Genomic DNA, 18,433 nt, shown 5'->3' with positions numbered 1-18,433 from the left:
GAAAACCCTAAGCTCGCACATCTGCCGAGAAGCCTCACCAGATTTTCCCCCGAGCTTTGCAGACTTCTCAACCCATCCACATCTATCCAGCCTTGTCGGTACGACCTTCGAGGTATGTTTTACTCGCGATTTCTCCCCCTTTTGCAGTCTCTCAGCTAGTCTGGGAGAGCAATCACTCTGGGACACTGGTCTGGCAATTATGGGCAGGCCAGGGGTGAACCAGGTGATACGCATCTCTCAATACGGCACGGGCTGAAGAACCCTTGATGGACTCGAAAAGGGGCACTCTTTGCGCTCGAAGACTACTGGTGGCTGACTCTTGGACCCCGAATCCTCTCTCTGTCGACCGTCGATTGGACGGCGAGCAGGAGGATGTTGGGTCGTCGAATTTAGATACCTCATTTCGTGTGAAAATTTTTTGATTTGAGAATCTCGATCTCCAACCTTCAAAATGGTCAAGACTTCCGTCCTCAACGATGCGCTTAATGCTATGAACAACGCCGAGAAGGCCGGCAAGCGCCAGGTCTTGATCCGCCCTAGCTCCAAAGTCATCGTCAAGTTCCTGAGTGTCATGCAAAAGCACGGTATGTTTCCTTTTTTCTTTTCTTTGTTTATTGTCTGGCCTTTTTTTTTTGGTTATGTTTTTGTCATTTCTTGTCACGCTGGTCAAACCAGCATTCGGGTTGATAACTAGGCGGCGATTTCGATCTTAAACCACTTCACGACGTCCGCCCTTTAAGTACCCGATATATTAAATTTGTTTCTTTGTAAACATGGCGGAGATCTTACATGTTTCCGAGCCCTTTTGTTTCGTGTTTGGCAACTTTTAAATCTTCGCTACATCTGACTGACATAACCTCTCTTCAGGCTACATTGGCGAGTTCGAGGAGGTCGATGATCACCGTTCCGGCAAGATCGTCATCCAGCTCAACGGCCGTCTCAACAAGTGTGGTGTTATCAACCCCCGCTACCCCGTCCAGCTCCGTGACCTCGAGAAGTGGGCTGTCCAGCTCCTTCCCTCTCGTCAATTTGGTTTCGTCGTCCTGACTACGTCCGCTGGTATCATGGACCATGAGGAGGCCCGTCGCAAGCACGTTGCTGGCAAGATCCTCGGTTTCTTCTACTAGACGACGCACACAAAAGTTCTTGTCATCTTTCGTGCGTCGGAGTTGGTAGGACTTGGGTCTGATTTCGGGCGAGGAATGTTCTCAATGGCAAGCCATGTCTAGGCGAGGAGTTGAGTTTCTACCCCGGCAGAAACGCCATAGATAGTTTGAGTGAATCTTGCTCATGTCCAATCCAAGCCCCTCGTTCCGATCACGATCTTTTTCGTCTGTTTTAATGGCGTAGATGCTAGTAAATTTTGACCGTAGACTGCTTCGGTCCTTCGATAACGGACCGAGGCTCCTGGCTGACCGCTTTCGATTATTCTGTTCGGCAACTACTAACTTATCTTCATGGAATTGTAGACAAGTACACAACTCATGAACCTTGCTATAGATTCCCTTCACATCCATATCTGGTAGTCTTTTAACATACCTACATAAAATGCCTCTAGATACAATATATCTCACTCGCCATGGCGTAAGAAGCCTTCCTTATTTCCCACATGCTATCCTACTGACTCAATGTCTACGAACAGCACCGTCTAAACTGGACCATCGACCATAAAACCGGGACATACATTTCCCACTTCCCAACACCCACGGGGAATCCGGCAGATCCCACTCTAACTTCTCATGGAGTCCGTCAATCCCTGGAGCTCGCAGCCCACGTATCCAGTCCTTCATTCCACCCAAAGCCTTTTCGCGTCTACTCCAGTCCCTTCTACCGATGTCTCCAGACAATCCAGCCCACTGTGGAAGCGTTGAAGGAGAAACAGCAGAATCTTGCGAGTGGAGATATTGAAGTCGACGCAGATTTCGACGTTCGAATTGAGAATGGAATTGGGTAGGTAGTGCACATCTTCCTCTTACCCTTCCTAATATACGTTAAACTGGATCCATACTAACACAGCCTCCCCTTTACTCTACAGAGAATGGTTCGGCCCAACTACATTCTTCCATCACCCATCACCATCCACCTCATCCGTCCTGCAGACCCATTTCCCAGGCATCTTTGCTTCGGAACACACATACACATACACATACACTCCGCACATTATCCCGTCCACACGGGGCGAGACCATCGCCCAACTACACGATCGTCTAGCCGCCACCCTCGCTGCAATCATCGCAGACGTGGATATCGAGATCGCCGCCGCAGAAGCTTCCCTCCCTCCGGGGGCCCAGCGCACCAGCAAAGCCATTTTGATCTGCTCTCATGCCGCGCCGCTGATTGCCATCGGACGTGCTTTGACGGGACGGATGCCTGCCGATAGTGGCGAAGAGGATTTTAATGTGTTTACGGCGGGGTTGAGTACGTTTACACGGAGGACATTGCCGACAACAGCTTCGACAGCGGCGGTGGAGGGGGAAGGGTTAGGTTCTGTACGAGGTGATCCGCTTTCGTTGCTGGCCCCCGGAACGCAAGTTGCTCGACCGGATACGACGGTGCCGGATTGGCAGGGTGGGAAAGGAGTCGGGGGTGGATGGGACTGTGTTTCGAATGGGGATTGTAGCTTTTTGAGGGACGGTGCTGAGAGGGGATGGTATGTTGATGGTTTCGGTTTCTCTTAGGGGTGTGGTGTTTGTTTGGATGAGGCTAATTTCTTTTTCAATTCTAGGCACTTCAATGGTGAAGAGTCATTTGATACAGGTCCTATGGCGCCGTCGTCGGCGTTGCCTACCTCGAGTCAGGATACGTTGGTCGAGCGTTCGGGATTTACGAAACTATAAGTGGATGATGGAAGTATAAGGCGAGGATGATACACATACATAGATGTGGACGGGGCTCATACGTCAGCATTGTATAGAGCTACGAGTTAGAAGTCGAAACGCAGAAAACCTCAAGGTATAACCAAGGTTGAATATCCAATAAATCATCTCAGATGTAGAATATGCTATGCTAATTCCGAACGCTCACTTCTAACGCCAACACATGTACGATATATTGTCATCTTATTAGGGATATTTCCCGAAGTCTGTTCAGCTGGTGGTGTTTGACCACTGGCGCAGGAAGAGGACTGGATCATTGTTCTCATTGCTCTGGCTGCTCTGGCTGTTGCTGCGCCGGTGTGCCTTCATCATTTGCGGCTTCTTCACGGCGACGACGTTCCTCTTCTTCCCGCGCGCGCTCTGCATTTCGCGCCGCCTCGGCCGCATTGCGCACTTCCACGTGCCGTTCGCCAACCCCGGGCACTAAGCTGGCAATGAACAGCGCGAGAGACCGCTCGACTCTCCGGAGATTGTGACGCAACTCAGAGACGAGAGAGGGTTGACCCCGGTTTCCAGCCTCTGTGGGTGGGTTCGCGAGGTTCGGTACTACTCCCATGTTCCCAGTGCCTGCGGGGAAATGGACGAGACCTTCAAGATGCTGTTGAACGGGGGTGACAATCATCCGGTACAGCTGCTGCGGGATACCAGTCTCCGAGAGGAGAGATGCGAGGACAGCTAACGAGACAAACAGGACCCGGGACCATGTACCAGGCTCACTGAACATGTAGCAGAAGAAATACAATCGCACAAATAACCAGAGCCGTCTGATACTCCGGCTGAGACTGAATCCCTCGTGATTGGCGCCTGCTCGCTGGTTGAGGATGGCCTGGCGGACGGCATTGCCCATAGCTGCTGCGTTCGGGTTAGGGTGTGCCCCGGTTGGATGGCCCGGGGGGTTATTCAACGCTGTCTGGGATGCGTGTGCGGCGCGAAGAGCTTCGAGAGAGGCCTGGATGGTCTCTTCGCCTCTTGGAGAAGTGACAATGCCTTGAAACCCATCCGGCGACGAAAGAAGGTACAGAGGGGCCTGAGAAGCCTCCACATTTCCCGGAGTGGTAGCGGGGCTCGGCCGTTGCAGAGTTGCCGATGGGAATCTCGACTGCATGACCCGCAGCTGGTCGGCACGAGTGTAGATGTTGAAGACCCGAGTTAGCATGGACTCAATGGAACTATCCCGTTCAGAATGGGGGTTTCGATACTGTTCGTCGAGGATCTGGAGCAACTGCGATCGTAGTCGAATGATGTGATCGATAGGAGGCGCAATCCCTCGATTGAGTTGGTCCTCGCATAACGTGATCTGCGGCTGGATGAGGTGCAGGCGCAGCCTCGACTCGTCGGGTAGTTGAGGACTGAGCGGTACTGGATTTGACATGGGCAACTGAACTGGAGGAGTCGGTAGGCTGTGGGTCGTCTGCTGCCATGCAACGTCGCGTGACGATGTTGTACCTCTTCGTAGTTCAATCTGTCGACGGATCTCTTCGATGTTTTGTCGAATAGTCTGACCAATCTCTGTTTCATTCTGCGCTGCAGGAGTCGTTGAGCCTCGGTATCTCAGTTCCTGGGTGGTTTGCGTATAGTTCGCCGGCGCCAATCGGCCAGGAAGGAAAGGAGGCTGGGTGTTCACTCCAGTTGGCAGTGGTTGAGTGGGAGCGGGGGGAAGAACGAGATGCATGGAGTACTCGGATCCCTGGACCATAGTGCTCTCATTAGTGAATTCAGTTTGAAATGCTTAGAGTCAGAAACACTCACTGGTGTTAAGTCTAGCACGCTCTGCAGCGACACGCCATCATTGGCCAACGGTTTCCCCCGATAAATCAACCGCTGAGTCTCCGGAGCGGGGTGATTTGGCACAAACTGCGAGATGTGGGTTTTCAGGCCTGCGACCGTGGTAGAGGGAGTGAGGTCCTTGAAAGTAAAGCGATTCGGCGGCGGCAGCGAGGGACAGAGCACATGCAGAACAAACCCCTGGGGACTTTTTGTGCTGACGTCCGTTGGCGGGATTGTGGGGTCTGTCATTGGAGAGGGACTGGAAGCCATCTTCTCGCGAAAGGATCTCCAGCAACTGCAGTGAAAAAGGACTGCGGGTCGATGACGACGTGTCCAGAAGAGGAAGAAGATGAAGCCACCAACGTCTATTCTGCCGGGCGGTGGGGAGGCGCGTGACATGAAGCCGAAAACACACGATTTGAGAGAATCGAAATTATATAATTTCACCTGCGCCGCCGATCGTCCTCGCGGTCTGTGATCTGGTTTTATTGGTTAAGCGCGCTTCCCCTCTCCTGGCATGTCCTTCATGCTGTAGTCCTGCTCGACTACATAATGGCCCTGTGCCTCCCCACTCGTTCTGCGTCTTTTCGCCGGAACTTGGCTGCCTCCCACGCTTGGATAGAAATGGTGGCCTTCAGGACGACCGGTCAGCGTAAGACCGGTGCCAGATATTTCTCCAAGTCATGGAAAAATGCTCATGACCAACAGCAACAGCAATATCAGGAGAACTCCGCCCCGAAGGGTTTCTTTGGTTCCCGTCTCCGCTTTGCTCTGCGAAACACCAAGGTCGAATGGTATCCGATCCCCGTAGCTCTAGGGATCGGTCTTCTCGGTCTCCTGCAATTCTACAAATACCAGCGGGCGGAACGGGAGCGCCTCGAGAGAGAAGCCGAAGAAGAGTCGTTTGAGTTCAGTAAACCACCTCCCCGTCACCGGATTCGACCCAGTGGACCATGGCAGGTTCAAATCATGTCCACCTTGCCGCTCAAGGCAATTTCCCGCTTATGGGGTCGCTTCAATGAGCTGGAGCTCCCTTATTATCTTCGTGTTCCCGGGTTTAAACTTTACTCGTGGGTGTTCGGCGTCAACCTGGACGAGGTTGCCGAACCTGATCTGCACATATACCCGAACTTGGCCGCCTTCTTCTATCGCAAGCTGAAGCCCGGCGTACGTCCTCTGGACCCCGATCCTCATGCCGTTCTCTCCCCGTCGGATGGCCAGATCCTCCAGTTTGGCCTCATCGATCGGGGTGAGGTCGAACAGGTGAAAGGTGTCACTTATAGTTTGGACGCCCTCCTGGGAGCCGCTACTCCGTCCCACGCCGACCACGCCAAGAAGTTTATGGATCATCAGAAAGAGCCGTCTCCACGGGACGCAGCGAACATGCTGGCAGACGAGGAGTTTGCCCGCATGAATGGCATCTCCTATACACTACCGACCCTCTTCGCCGGTGACCAAGGCGGTCCACGGAAACGGTCGGCCTCCTTGGATGCGTCGACTACGTCCCAGGCGCTTTCGGAAGCCCAAGTGAAGGCGGACCTTGCCCGCGGCGACGGTACCCCTTGGTATACGCCCAAGCCGACGTCGAACAATGCGCTGTACTACGTGGTCATCTACCTTGCGCCCGGCGATTATCATCGGTTCCACTCCCCCGTGCCGTGGGTGGTGGAGAGCCGTCGGCACTTTGCGGGCGAGCTTTACTCAGTCTCCCCTTATTTACAGCGACACCTTCCAGGCCTCTTCACCCTCAATGAACGAGTGGTGCTGCTGGGACGCTGGCGCTGGGGATTCTTCAGCTACACGCCGGTCGGAGCTACCAACGTGGGCTCGATCAAGGTGAATTTCGACTCCGAGCTGCGCACCAACAGTCTCACCACCGATACCGCCGCCGATATGGCTGCTGCCCTTGCCGCCAAGCGAGGCGAGCAGTACCCGGGCTTTGTCGAGGCCACCTATCTTCATGCTAGCCGGACCCTCAGAGGGCACCCGCTGCAGCGGGGCGAGGAGATGGGCGGGTTTCAGCTAGGCAGCTCCATCGTGCTGGTGTTCGAGGCGCCGATGGGCACGCGAAAGTCCTTTGATGTGGGATGGGACGAAGGAAAGAGAGAAAAGGGATGGAACTGGAGCATCGAAAAGGGTCAACGTATCAAGGTTGGCGAGAAGCTAGGATACGTGGACGTAGAAAATTAGAGGACAGAAGAACAAGGGAGGTGATATCTGATTTCATACAGGCGTCCGACGGGACCTTCAACAAGATTTCTGTGAATTCAACCTTAGCAGCTTGACCTGATTGGCGTTGCATTGTTGTTGTTATTTTCACTGAATCTCTCTATACTGGTTTCTATTACTATTGAGGCCTTTGTACCATATAGTTTAATTCATTCCTTCCAGCTAACCAGCTGGACTGCAGATATCCATCTGCTAGACATAATATACATAATATCCTCTAGATTGTGAACCTATCCAGAAAATCTACAGAAATTCTCTAGAACAATTACTCACGTGATAACGCGAGCTCAACTCCGCGGCGACAAAACAGGGAAGAAAAGATGGAAATGAACCCGCGACTCCAAATAAACAAACAAACAATTAATCTTCAGCGACAGACCCAATTAAACCAGAAATGAAGCGAATCTAAGCAGAGCTAATTAAACCAGCCAAACAACCCAACCCAACCCAACCTCCACAATACTTTACCATACCATGCCTCGTCATCTCCAACAACCACATCTCCGCAACAACCACCACAACCGGACAGAACCAACAACTTCAGAACCACGTCCTCGCTCAGGACTAGGACTAGTCCAAGCGACAACCACGTCGCAGTTCCAGACCCCTCCCTCCCGAAACATAAACATAAACATTCCCCAGTTACATCCGTCGTCCGGAGCGTTGGAGACCGCGGACACGATGCATCCTGCTGCTGCTGCGCAAGCGGCAATCTTCTCGCTCTTTGGACGGGGCGTGTCGGGACGACAGCGTGCACCGGTCACGGATATTCATCCGGCCGAGGAGGACGAGGAGGGATTATATGAAGAGGCGGAGGAAGAGATAGAAATAGAAGATGAGGATGAGGGGGATGAGGATGATGAGGAAGATAGTCAGTACGGGGAGATAGATGAACGAGGATACGCGCACCATCGACGACGAAGAAGACGGGAACGAGAACATGTTCCTCTTGATGCGGAGGCGAATGAGATTGATATCGATATCTCCGGGGATGATATGGATGGATTAGGAGAGGATGATTTAGAGGATGATTTAGAAGAGGATGAGATGATGCAGGATCAAGGTATTCTTTTCCCTCATAAGTTAAGGAATGAATCACTGGATATCGAGCCACCTAACTAACTACTTATTATATTATATAGATCGTTCCCCCTCCCCATTACCCACCAACCTACGTGAAATTTCCTCCCTCGCATCATGGACAGTCTCAACGCACAAACCAGGCTGCGGCGTCGCGGCACTACGACATCCTTCGCCGACGCAGTACTGGCAATCGGACGGGCCACAACCGCACACGCTCACACTGCACTTCTTTAAGCTGGTCGCGGTGGTCAAAATCCGCGTGTACCTGGACTGCGAGATGGATGAGAGCTATACGCCGACGAAGATGACGTTTCTGGCGGGGATGGGCGGGAATGATCTGGTGGAGTTCGCCGTCTGGGAGGGCGAGGGACCATGCGGATGGGTCGATGTGTCGCTGGAGGGTGTGGGCGGACGAGACGGTGGATGGGTGTGCAAGAGACGAAAGAGACGCGTGCGGAAGGGCGAGAAATCGAGGTCGATGCGGTATGCGACGAGTGGGTGTGAAGAAGATAAGGAGGAAGATGGGGAGGAGGATGGCGATGAGATCCCGGCCGACGATGACGACGACGATGATGATGAGGATGACCCATACGCGGGCAATGTGCTCAAGGCGATGGTGATCCAGATGCGGGTAATTGAGAACCACCAGAACGGGAAGGACACGCACGTCCGCGGATTCCAGGTGTTTGCGCGCGACGATGAGCGTCGACGTATGGGCAATGCGCCGTCGGCCTCGGCGGATAGTCGGGTTCGCAGACACAGTGCACGCAAGTCCCTGCGTGGCGGCGCCAACGATGACGGGACGGAGGGCCACGAGGCGGCGGGCGATCTGGATCGGGGCAAGGTGGTCGGGTTAGAAGCACCGGATTGGATGGGGGAACCGGTGATTCGATAAAGAGCGGTGCTTTGTCTTCGTTTCTACGAACTCTGTATGATATTCGTAATTGCTCGAGGGTTGCGAGCCTTATGTTTTCTCGATATGGACGGATGGAGTTGATAGTCGGAGTTTCGTTTATGAGATAGATACCCATAGTCTCCAATTGCAGCTAAAGTAGCCGAATTCTAATACTGATAATAGATTTTATGAAGGTCGTTTGCCCAGTCCACGGTGTATTAAAGGGGCAGTCAATTATTACATTGGATTTTAAGTGGCCCGGAATAGAAATGCTATCACGCATGAATACCTCAAACTCGTCCCTTTTCCCATCAAACTTCAGTCTATGCTAACAGAGTCTCCAACTCGGCGGCCACCGCATCTCCAACTTCGCTGGTGGTCGACTTGCCGCCAATATCACCTGTTCGGACACCGGACTCGATCACATTGCGCACAGCCGCCTCAATGGCGCGGGCCTCGTCGAACAAGCCAAACGAATACTGGAACATCAGGGAGACGGATAGAATAGCAGCGATGGGGTTCACAATGCCTTTGCCGGCGATGTCGGGAGCAGAGCCTGGGGATGTTCATCAGTCACACAAGTTCCCACAATGATACAACGGGTAGGTCACATACCGTGGATCGGTTCGTAGATACCGTTCACCTTGCTCTTTCCGTCGGGGATGCCGCTCAAACTGGCGCTGGGGAGCAGACCTAGAGAGCCTGGGATGACACTGGCTTCGTCGCTGATGATATCACCGAACAGATTGCTGGTGATGATGATGCCGTTGAGCTTGCGGGGCTCCTTGACCATGATCATGGCGGCGGAGTCGATGAGCTGGTGCTCGATCTTCAGCTGCGGGAACTCCTTGGCCATGACCTCGGACACAGTCTTGCGCCACAGTCGACTCGTCGCCAGGACGTTGGCCTTGTCCAAGCTCCAAACGGGGAGGGGCGGGTTGTGTTGCAGGGCCAGATGGGCGCCTAGGCGGGTGATCCGCTCGATCTCCGTGCGCGAGTAGGGCTCTGTGTCAAGGGCGAAGCCGCTGCCGTCATCTTCTTTCCGTTCGCCAAAGTAGATACCGCCCGTCAGTTCACGGATGATGTTGAAGTCGACGCCGCGGCAGATGTCAGCTCTCAGCGGCGAGCTCTCGACCAGCGAGGGCGCGGCGAAATTGCAAGGACGCAGATTGCCAAAGGTGGCCATCTCCTTGCGCAGTTTGAGGATTCCTTGTTCGGGACGGACAGCACCGGTACCCCATTTCTATTATAGAATTAGCCGACTGTGTCGAAGACTGGAAGGCGGGGATAGGAATTGTACTGGTCCGCCAATGGCACCCAGGAGGACAGCATCGGCATTCTTAGCAGCACTCAAGGCCTCATCAGTTAAGGGCGATCCGGTCGCATCGATCGAAGCCTGGAGAGGAGATCGGTCAGCAACGGTCTCTATCTGCAAGAGCAGGATAGCCCCAGAGTACTCACCCCGCCTAGTAGGTGATCTTGCAGGTTGAACGAGACATCACGTTTCTTCTCTACGGTTCGGAGAACCTATATTAATTAGCCTCTGCTAAATACACCCGGTTGAGGCGCCATGCACAGCCTGGTCAACAGAGTAAGGGATAGCTACGCCCACATACTTTGACTGCTTCTGCGGTGACCTGCACATGGACTGTCAGTATCTCGATAAACACTTCAGCAGACACAGCCACTTACTTCGGGACCACAATGGTCTCCGCCAAAAACGACGATGTTGTAGGCCGGCATGATAGGGGAATCAAAGGTGAGAAAAGGGACTATCGACAGGAAGGAGAGGATGCCACTGTCGGGTATATATAACCTTCGTCAAGGCGGATCTCGTTGCCCATCGCGCCGACACCGGAGCAGCTCGTGACCGCCAGTAGCCGTCCTTAGTCAGCGCCATGGGTGGATTATGACAGATGCAACGAATCGATTAAAAAATAGTTAAGGATAAGGAGCACGCAACTAGATAGACATGGAGAGAAGAAAGAAGTAAAGGGAAAGAAGAAGAAAAAGAAAGACATTCGTCAAAACAAGTTGTTGATCCAGACATCGGCCATTCATTTATATGTCTGTCCAGCACGGTCTGACAGACCGACAATTCCACAATTTCCCCCAATTGACACCTTTTCAGATACAGATACAGAAAAGAGAAGAACGGATAAAAAAAGGACCAGTCTTCCCAGTCCCAAAGAATGAACCAAAGCACCAGAGCCATGCACAGGAATAATGATGCTATCGAGAAAAACAAGGGGGGCAGAATCAGATGCATAGAAAAATCAGGCCAACAGCATGTACCCCAGGATTAAATGCTGCTGCACGAAAATATCAACAATGAAAGGACTAAAGAAATTCAGTCACTGTGATTCGCACAGCTTGTAGCCCATCGGCACTGGGAAGGACTAGTGCCTCTTTCCACGCAAGGAGGCCTTACGGTTGGCAATGTCTCCCTCGACCAACCAATTACTGGCCTTCACGAGCTGCACCACGTTGATAATCTGCTTGAGTGCCATGACAGGAGCCGAGACTCCGGTGATCACCCAGGGCCAGAAACTGTCAATCTTGTTGGCCCGTGCCAACTCCAAGGCTCCGGCACTCCAGGGGCTTTCAAACAGGCCAGTGGGGGCCGGCTGCGCTGGGCTTCCGGGGACAGGCTGAAGAAGGGAAGGCGAAAGCGTGGGGGAGGAGAAAGAAAGAAGATAGAGACCAATGAAGAAAGCCTCGTTGAGGGCACAGCAGATAAACAGGACCGTCTGCGGGGTGGTCAGCACTCACACAATCACCCACAATTGAAGTCGAAATCGGAGAAGCCTACCCTACTGTGGTAGTACTGATACAAAATCCAGCTCCTGCTGGCTTCGACTTTCTTGTGACTCTGGCTTGAGCCTCCCATGCTGAGGGTGGCATACATGTGCATGTAATGGCTTGCCATGTCCAAAGCAATCAAGCCCTGGAAGATAATGGCCCACCGGGGCCAGGCGGAGCTCAGGAAGACCAGAAGACACGCGGTGGTACAGCGATCGGTTACCATGTCGAGCACCGCACCAAAGGTGGTGGACTGGCTGAAATATCGCGCCGCGTATCCATCCAACGCATCCAGCAAACACGACACACTGTACAGGAGGGAACAGGTACGAGGATGAAGGGGCATATAGTAGAGGGAAGCGATAGCCAACACGACCCGTAGGTATCCTGAGTAGCAGCATCATGTTAGCACTACGATAAGACACGTTGTCATATCGAGTGAGCAGGGAAATCTCGTACCGATAAGATTCGGGGCAAACAGGTATACATTCTCTTCCTTTCCAGCTGTTGCCGACTTGCTTCTCTTCGGTGACTTCTGCGCTGTGCCATTGCTGACAGGAGTCTCGCTCTCATCCGACTGCGCGGCAGCCACAGCTGCTTTTTGCCTTCTTGTTCTAGCGCTCATTTTGCTTTCCACAAGTGACATGCAAATGTTGGAGAGGGGGGGTAGAATTTAAAAAATAAAAGAAAAGAAAATAAAATAAAACAAAAGGATTGAACGGAGTAGTCTCAATAACAGAGTTTCACAACAAGTTCAACTAAGGGATAGCGGAGGCAGGTATTATCCGAGAGGGTCCACGGGCAAACAGCGGGTCGAAGGTGGTTCAACAATTGAACAAAGAATGGAATCGGTGGATCTAGTAAGAACCTCGGACAGTTAGTTAGCTTTCTCAAGAATGACGACCGAGGATGCGGCTAGAGAATAATGTCGGGGTGGTGGTGAGAGCTTGAGGGAGCTTGCTTCTCACTCTTTTTTTTCCCCTTCCCAAACACGTATCGATTCCTATATCCTACTCGCTAGAATATCCCAACGACGAGCCTCTTTCCTCCGGGGAAAAAGACCGAGGAGGTTCAAGGATCAGAAGAACACCGGATCGCGGATGAAATAGTCCAAATCTAACAAGACATAAGAGGTGAACGAGGAAGAAGGAATTGGATGATTTAGCCGTTTTGGGCGATAAGGAGTTTGATAAGCATCAGACCGGCGACGATCGATGCAAGAAGAGACCAGAAGAACGTAATCCGGAGATCAAGGGATTGTGATTGTTCAATATTGGGCGGGACTCTCGGAAGGGCTGAAGGCGAATCTTAATCCATCTCCAAAAAGCAATGCACATCATCTCGCTTGGGGTTGGTACTTTCTCTTTCCTGTTCTGGCTTTCTTCCCTCAGTTTTGCCGGGAGTTGTGCTCTTACAGCCACAAATTCAAACAAAGAAAATAAAATATAAATACAGTGTAGAATAAGGTAATGGATAAGGAGAACTGATTAATTAAAAGCTGCTATTTGTATATATACAACGCTCTCAACCCCAAGGTTCCATAGGAATCGTGATATCTTATTATATTTACAATTATCCACAGATAGAGAAAAGACAAAAAAAATGTAAAATATAAAATAACAAGGTGATATACTGAGAATAAAGAATCTCAAAGTTCTCATCGCCGTGACCTGCGCGGATCAGTCGCTTCTTGTCGACGCCACTCCCTCGACTCCTTGGTGCCCATACTTCCCAGTCCTCCTTCTAGCCGTCTTTCCCAACCACCCAGACGCACAACGAGACAGGTAGCATTGTCTCCTTCCTTGGCTACTTCAGTTGCAAATCGGACCACCTCCCGCGACCCTTCGTCGGGGGTTTTGGCTTCCTTAATGATATCGACCACCTCTTGATCAGGGAGCGTCCCACTGATCCCGTCCGACATGAGCACCAGGAACGAAAATTCCGCCGGTGCCATTTCAACCCGTCGCAGCTCGGGTTCGGCAGACACGCCAATTCGCTTCGACTGTACATCCCCAAAGGCGCGGGTATTGGCAAGCCCGCTCATGCGCTCCTCGCCAAAGGAATCAGTGACAAATGTGGCGGCATATCGCCGCAGCCGGTTGGCCTCGATGGGCGACGACGGATGGTGATTCGAGGTGATGGGGATCGCCTCGCCGGTTTCCGTTGAGCATAACAGGATCCTCGTGTCGCCCACATGCGACACCAGCAAACTTGACGGGGCGGAGGGATGCCAAAAAAAGGCGTCGCGGTTGGGGTAGAAATGAGGGCAACGCTGGCCGTACTGCCACCTTTGAACCGCGAAAAGCCGCTGAACTTCAACGGCTGGACGGGACGGGGACCATACAAGATGTTGTCCTGATACAGAGGCTGCCCAATCTGGTCCAATTCATCGTCATGCCTCGCAGCCTGTGCCGATACAAAGTCCAGATCGGCGCGCAAGAACGCGTACTCTAGTACTTCTTCAATAGTAGCCCCTTTGTCCTCGCTGGACTTCCCATGCGCATCGGGTCCAACATGCGAGAAGGAAGCGGGCACAAACCTCTTAAAGTACCCTCCCACAAGGGACTTCCAATCTCGTACTAGAGTCTTTTCCAGCTCACCAATCTGCTTGGAATTTGCTCCCTGAACGATTGGTAGATTCCCAGGCGATGGGTTCGCATCCTCGGGATAGTAGCCCTCCCGATCCTTCTTCAGACTAGACCGCAGCTCGAATGCCGAGACCGTATCCTGGATATATTCATGGAGCACATCCTTCAAGAAGGCGCTACATTCGGATCCGCCATGACCGTCGAAGATTCCAAAGTAGAAAACCTGCGGGTCCCCATTCGCGGTCTCCGCCCCTTGGTTCTCATTCTGCGGAGAGGCATCTTTTGCGCCCGGTCGTTTGATAGTCAACGAAGCAGGGGGGGCGTTTCGCAAAGGCTGGGATGTCGATAACTCCGGCTTGATAAGTATCTTCGTTGGAGGGACGAGTGCCTCGGGAGGTGGAGACACCGAAATGGTGCTTTGCGCTGCGAAGTGGGATGCGGACGGTCGTGGTCTCTCTGTTCACCAACGCCTGGAAAGAGGTTGGGGATTGCGTTGTCTTCCCCGTATGGGGCATGGAAGCCGAGCGAGGAAGCTTGTGGAAGGAGCTCAGCGGGCTTCTTGGGTCTGGGTGAAGCGAGGACGACGGTAGCCGTGTCACGAAGTAATCGTGGAACTCTCGTCGTCGGGGTCGAACATTAGCCCACCTCCCATGACAGGATTTATACCGGCGTTTCGACAACCCAATGCAGGCTAAACCATCAAGACAAGTCAGCAAATACGGTCAAGGTGCCCAGTTCAGAACGCGACCAGATCTGTAATTGAGGTACGGAAAATTCGGAGATAAGGAACATACGGTGACAGTTGGTCAAGGTCCGGACTAGGACAGTGACCCGCTTCGCAGGAGACAGATTCATGAATATCGAGGCATTGAAAAAGTAGTAGAACTAAGAATAAGAGGGAAGGGGATCAGAGAGCCAAGGAGAGGCCCATGGTTGGATGATGTTGAGGGGAAAAAATATTAAAAAAAAAAAAGAAGTGAATGAATGTCCTGCAGCGGGGGGCGATGGGATTGCGGCCCGAGCGTATGCGACGAGGGGGAAAAGCAAACCCGACAGATCCAGGCTCTCTCGAGTTCGCAGGGCATGATGGGAAGTATTGTACTTTGATTATTCCATTTATTTGCACTTATTATGAGGAGTCTAGGTTGAGGCCAGAAGTGCCACCTACTTGTACAGCTACAGCTATAGGTACAGCAGGCTAACAATGTACCTCGTGTCTATCATCCGTGACCCCTGTCGTTTTGGCCGCAAGGTGTGTTGCTGACTCAGCGATAGATTGCTGCGGAACTAATGATGAATAAATATTGAATGAGAGGGAAATGGTAGAACTCCGAAGGAGTAGGTCAAGGAGACACTCTTAGACAGCTCAGAAGTTGTGGGCCCTGAGTCCACAAGTTCCTGGCAGGAGAGAAGACAACATTCCCCTTACGCAGGTGCGCTTCGTGGTCTGCAAGAAGGTTGTTAATCGTCCATTACCTCTTCGAACGAGGACAAGATAATAGTTATCCATACAAATGTCACGTGCCAATCCCTCTAGTTCCTCTACTACAATATAAATAGTTCAAATCAATTAATTAAAATAGCTTAAATTTAACTAAAGAATTAGCCAACCCGGAAAACATCCCTTACAGCACTTTGCCACAGTACAGAGTCACCTTACAGTCCCTATATACTGGCTGATCATCGCCACCTGAAGTCATTGGCGCTGCGGGCGACGATCTGAGCCGTCAAACTATTGACAGTCAGGTAGACCATGACCCAAGTACGGAGTGCCGTCGTGAAGCTTACTTATAGATATTTTTCCAAAATAGCCTTCCAGAATAGGTGAGCTGGGCCTTCCCCAGTTCCAGTCCTCTCCATACTCCCAGCCCTTACAAGCCGTTATCCAGTCCATGGAACGAGCTGCAACAGCAAAGGACCATACTGAGCAACCGACCGCGTTGAAAGCACATACAGTACGGAGTACATCCAGTCACCGTGGCGCTGCATAGTCCACATCTGGAACGAGTTATTATCGTTGTTCAGCACTTCGTATCAAGATGCGAGAAGATATTGCAGACACCCCGCTGGACAATGGAGGGAGTCCCATTCGTGCATAGGAAACTGCGCGCAGTTCGCAGATGAGGAATTCGCACTGGAGGTGACGGTAGAGTTTCACAGAGGGATCTGATCATCATGATGGAGACGCTGAGAACCATCACTGAGTTTGCTGGAGCTGAGGACACAACTCTCCTCCATCTGTTGTTGCTACTGTTGCTGCTGCTTCGCCCTGCTCTGTCGTGGAGTATCTGCACGACTGACCCATTGGCCGTGGTGATCGCCCACGGTCGCCTCATAAATACTTCCTGCTGGATGCTGGCTACGGAGCCAACCAATGGATGGAGGATCGGTGGTGACACTGAGTCTGCTGGCCGCCAATGGCGTCGTGCAACCGCGTTGCGTCTCACGCAGCAGCAGCGATTCCTCCGGTGATAATCCGTACTGATTCAACGTATGAGTGTCGAGGCGCGAGCAGTCGTTCATTGAACGCAGATTAGTAGGACAGAGAATAATGACAGACTGGAGAAACCGGCTTGGTTGTATAAGAGATTGGCTAGAGGAGGTATACAATTACTACTCCCAAGCATTAAATTTGACCAATAACAATGTTTCCTTTTTATTCTTTCTTTCTGATACCTCTCAGTAGACTCATGGATATTAACCCACCTCCCTCTGATACTCAACGTGGACGCAACAAAACCCCCCCCAAAAAAACCACCCTCACCTCCGCCGGTCGCACGGCATGATTCCGAATCCTCGTTATCGGCGACACGCCCAATTTGACACGGAAGTCTTGATTCTTCAACCCCGTCGGATCCCCTCGAATATACCGATCGTGGTTGATCATCGTGGTGGGCTCGAACGACTCGTTCGGCTCGGGAAAGTCGAAATGATACTCCAACGGCGCCACCTGCATATCGATGGCCAGCGACTGCGCCTCGCGCACGATGTTTCCCAGCTCCTGCCATGCCGTCGACGATGTCTCGAATGAGTCACAGCAGAGCGGGCCCACGTACTGCCACAGTTTGGCGACGTGAGCGCTGCATTTTTCCTGGTAGAAGGTTTGGAAGCCGGGATGGTCGATTACGTCTTTGGTGCGAGAGACGGTGGCGAGGATTGCGAGTTGACGCATCAGTGGAGTATCTATCATATGTCTTTACGTTAGCTGCATTTTCATCATCAGTATTGTATATGGTGGAGAAAACAAACTGGCACTTCGAAGATCCACCTCCAACGAATCATACAGTCTCGCCACGCTGATCTTCAAGATTTCCTGCACCAAATAATAATTAAGCGCCTTGGCCACGAGGTAATACCGAGTGCTGGTGTCACCCAACAGTGCTGACACCTGCGACCGATCCGCCAAAGCAATAAGATATTCCTTTTTCTGCGCATCCAGTCGACTATCCTTGCGGATCTGAGGCACATTGGCATGCGTATAGCCCCAGATCTCCGTGCGCTGGTACAGGTTGCGGAACCGGATCGAGAGCGTGGAAATCGTAGTGTCGGTGTCAAATAGTGCGCAGATATGGGGACAGTTGCATCCTTCCTTCGGTTGGTTTGTAGAATTAGGTCCAGGACTAGGAGCGAATGGATCGGGACTCTCGGACAGAGAAAACCGAGGTGGAGGTCGATCGAAGATACTCGACCCCGGGGAGAGCCCCGACTGAGGGGTGAATGGGGAGGCGACTAGGCTGGGACCAGGATGTTGCGGCGTCAAGGGGAATAACGGTATGATGGGAACGGCACGATGCACTCGAGGGTCGGAGATGACCTTGCTCTGGTGGCTGATGGTGCGTTTCTGCTTCTGTACCAATTCCTCCAGTTCGGCAATCTGGAGGTGCAGTTCCTGGATAGCCTGCGTACATTCGTCCAGCATCTTCTGCAGTTCTCCGGCTGGGACGGGGGAGTCGCTGGTCACTGAGGGGCCAGGAGAGCCTGGGACAGATTCCATCGTAGGTTCAAGGGTAAGAGGAGAAGAGAAAGAAGAAGCAAAGAAGGGAAGGAGAGGAAACGCGTACAAAGGTACAAGAGCCAACACAAGGAGCAGATATCTGCAGGTGCAAGAACAAGATCTAACAACATTCACCAAGCCAGTAAAGCCAGTGACTACGGGACCAACTCTAGAAGTTACGTCCATTATGCAAATCTCA

The 18,433-nt window shown here is 52.2% G+C and overlaps 9 protein-coding genes across 9 annotated transcripts; 4 read left to right on the top strand and 5 right to left on the bottom strand.

Annotated features, from left to right (window-relative positions):
* Positions 1–451: 451 nt before the first annotated feature.
* RPS22 (40S ribosomal protein uS8) lies at positions 452–1,127 on the top strand (the record flags this gene model as incomplete). Its single annotated transcript, XM_033565109.1, has 2 exons — positions 452–584; positions 868–1,127. 2 exons carry the CDS (start codon positions 452–454, stop codon positions 1,125–1,127), a joined length of 393 nt encoding a protein of 130 aa, XP_033430866.1.
* Positions 1,128–1,548: 421 nt separating this feature from the next.
* Positions 1,549–2,837, top strand: ATNIH1004_000392 (phosphoglycerate mutase family protein; the record flags this gene model as incomplete). Its single annotated transcript, XM_033565108.1, has 4 exons — positions 1,549–1,584; positions 1,643–1,950; positions 2,036–2,650; positions 2,726–2,837. The coding sequence occupies 4 exons, from the start codon at positions 1,549–1,551 to the stop codon at positions 2,835–2,837; spliced, it is 1,071 nt and encodes a 356-aa protein (XP_033430865.1).
* Positions 2,838–3,138: 301 nt separating this feature from the next.
* Positions 3,139–4,892, bottom strand: ATNIH1004_000391 (uncharacterized protein; the record flags this gene model as incomplete). Its single annotated transcript, XM_033565107.1, has 2 exons — positions 3,139–4,563; positions 4,626–4,892. 2 exons carry the CDS (start codon positions 4,890–4,892, stop codon positions 3,139–3,141), a joined length of 1,692 nt encoding a protein of 563 aa, XP_033430864.1.
* Positions 4,893–5,195: 303 nt separating this feature from the next.
* PSD1 (phosphatidylserine decarboxylase 1) lies at positions 5,196–6,833 on the top strand (the record flags this gene model as incomplete). Its single annotated transcript, XM_033565106.1, has 1 exon — positions 5,196–6,833. One exon carries the CDS (start codon positions 5,196–5,198, stop codon positions 6,831–6,833), a length of 1,638 nt encoding a protein of 545 aa, XP_033430863.1.
* Positions 6,834–7,346: 513 nt separating this feature from the next.
* Positions 7,347–8,850, top strand: DOC1 (anaphase promoting complex subunit DOC1; the record flags this gene model as incomplete). Its single annotated transcript, XM_033565105.1, has 2 exons — positions 7,347–7,935; positions 8,015–8,850. 2 exons carry the CDS (start codon positions 7,347–7,349, stop codon positions 8,848–8,850), a joined length of 1,425 nt encoding a protein of 474 aa, XP_033430862.1.
* A 323-nt stretch (positions 8,851–9,173) lies between these two features.
* On the bottom strand, positions 9,174–10,593 carry leu2A (3-isopropylmalate dehydrogenase LEU2; the record flags this gene model as incomplete). The annotated part of the gene is made up of 6 exons (XM_033565104.1): positions 9,174–9,406; positions 9,466–10,093; positions 10,151–10,246; positions 10,312–10,377; positions 10,467–10,487; positions 10,543–10,593. The coding sequence occupies 6 exons, from the start codon at positions 10,591–10,593 to the stop codon at positions 9,174–9,176; spliced, it is 1,095 nt and encodes a 364-aa protein (XP_033430861.1).
* A 656-nt stretch (positions 10,594–11,249) lies between these two features.
* Positions 11,250–12,277, bottom strand: PIS1_1 (CDP-diacylglycerol--inositol 3-phosphatidyltransferase; the record flags this gene model as incomplete). Its single annotated transcript, XM_033565103.1, has 3 exons — positions 11,250–11,600; positions 11,663–12,039; positions 12,112–12,277. The coding sequence occupies 3 exons, from the start codon at positions 12,275–12,277 to the stop codon at positions 11,250–11,252; spliced, it is 894 nt and encodes a 297-aa protein (XP_033430860.1).
* Positions 12,278–13,309: 1,032 nt separating this feature from the next.
* ATNIH1004_000386 (PP2C family serine/threonine-protein phosphatase) lies at positions 13,310–15,095 on the bottom strand (the record flags this gene model as incomplete). Its single annotated transcript, XM_033565102.1, has 4 exons — positions 13,310–13,801; positions 13,864–14,656; positions 14,709–14,931; positions 15,035–15,095. The coding sequence occupies 4 exons, from the start codon at positions 15,093–15,095 to the stop codon at positions 13,310–13,312; spliced, it is 1,569 nt and encodes a 522-aa protein (XP_033430859.1).
* Positions 15,096–16,487: 1,392 nt separating this feature from the next.
* Positions 16,488–18,234, bottom strand: ATNIH1004_000385 (uncharacterized protein; the record flags this gene model as incomplete). The annotated part of the gene is made up of 3 exons (XM_033565101.1): positions 16,488–16,721; positions 17,005–17,423; positions 17,490–18,234. The coding sequence occupies 3 exons, from the start codon at positions 18,232–18,234 to the stop codon at positions 16,488–16,490; spliced, it is 1,398 nt and encodes a 465-aa protein (XP_033430858.1).
* Positions 18,235–18,433: the final 199 nt, after the last annotated feature.

Source organism: Aspergillus tanneri, assembly GCF_003426965.1.
Source record: "Aspergillus tanneri strain NIH1004 chromosome Unknown AapTan_2_pilon_pilon_pilon, whole genome shotgun sequence".
Lineage (NCBI taxonomy): Eukaryota > Fungi > Ascomycota > Eurotiomycetes > Eurotiales > Aspergillaceae > Aspergillus > Aspergillus tanneri.
This window is presented reverse-complemented; position numbering and strand designations above follow the sequence as displayed.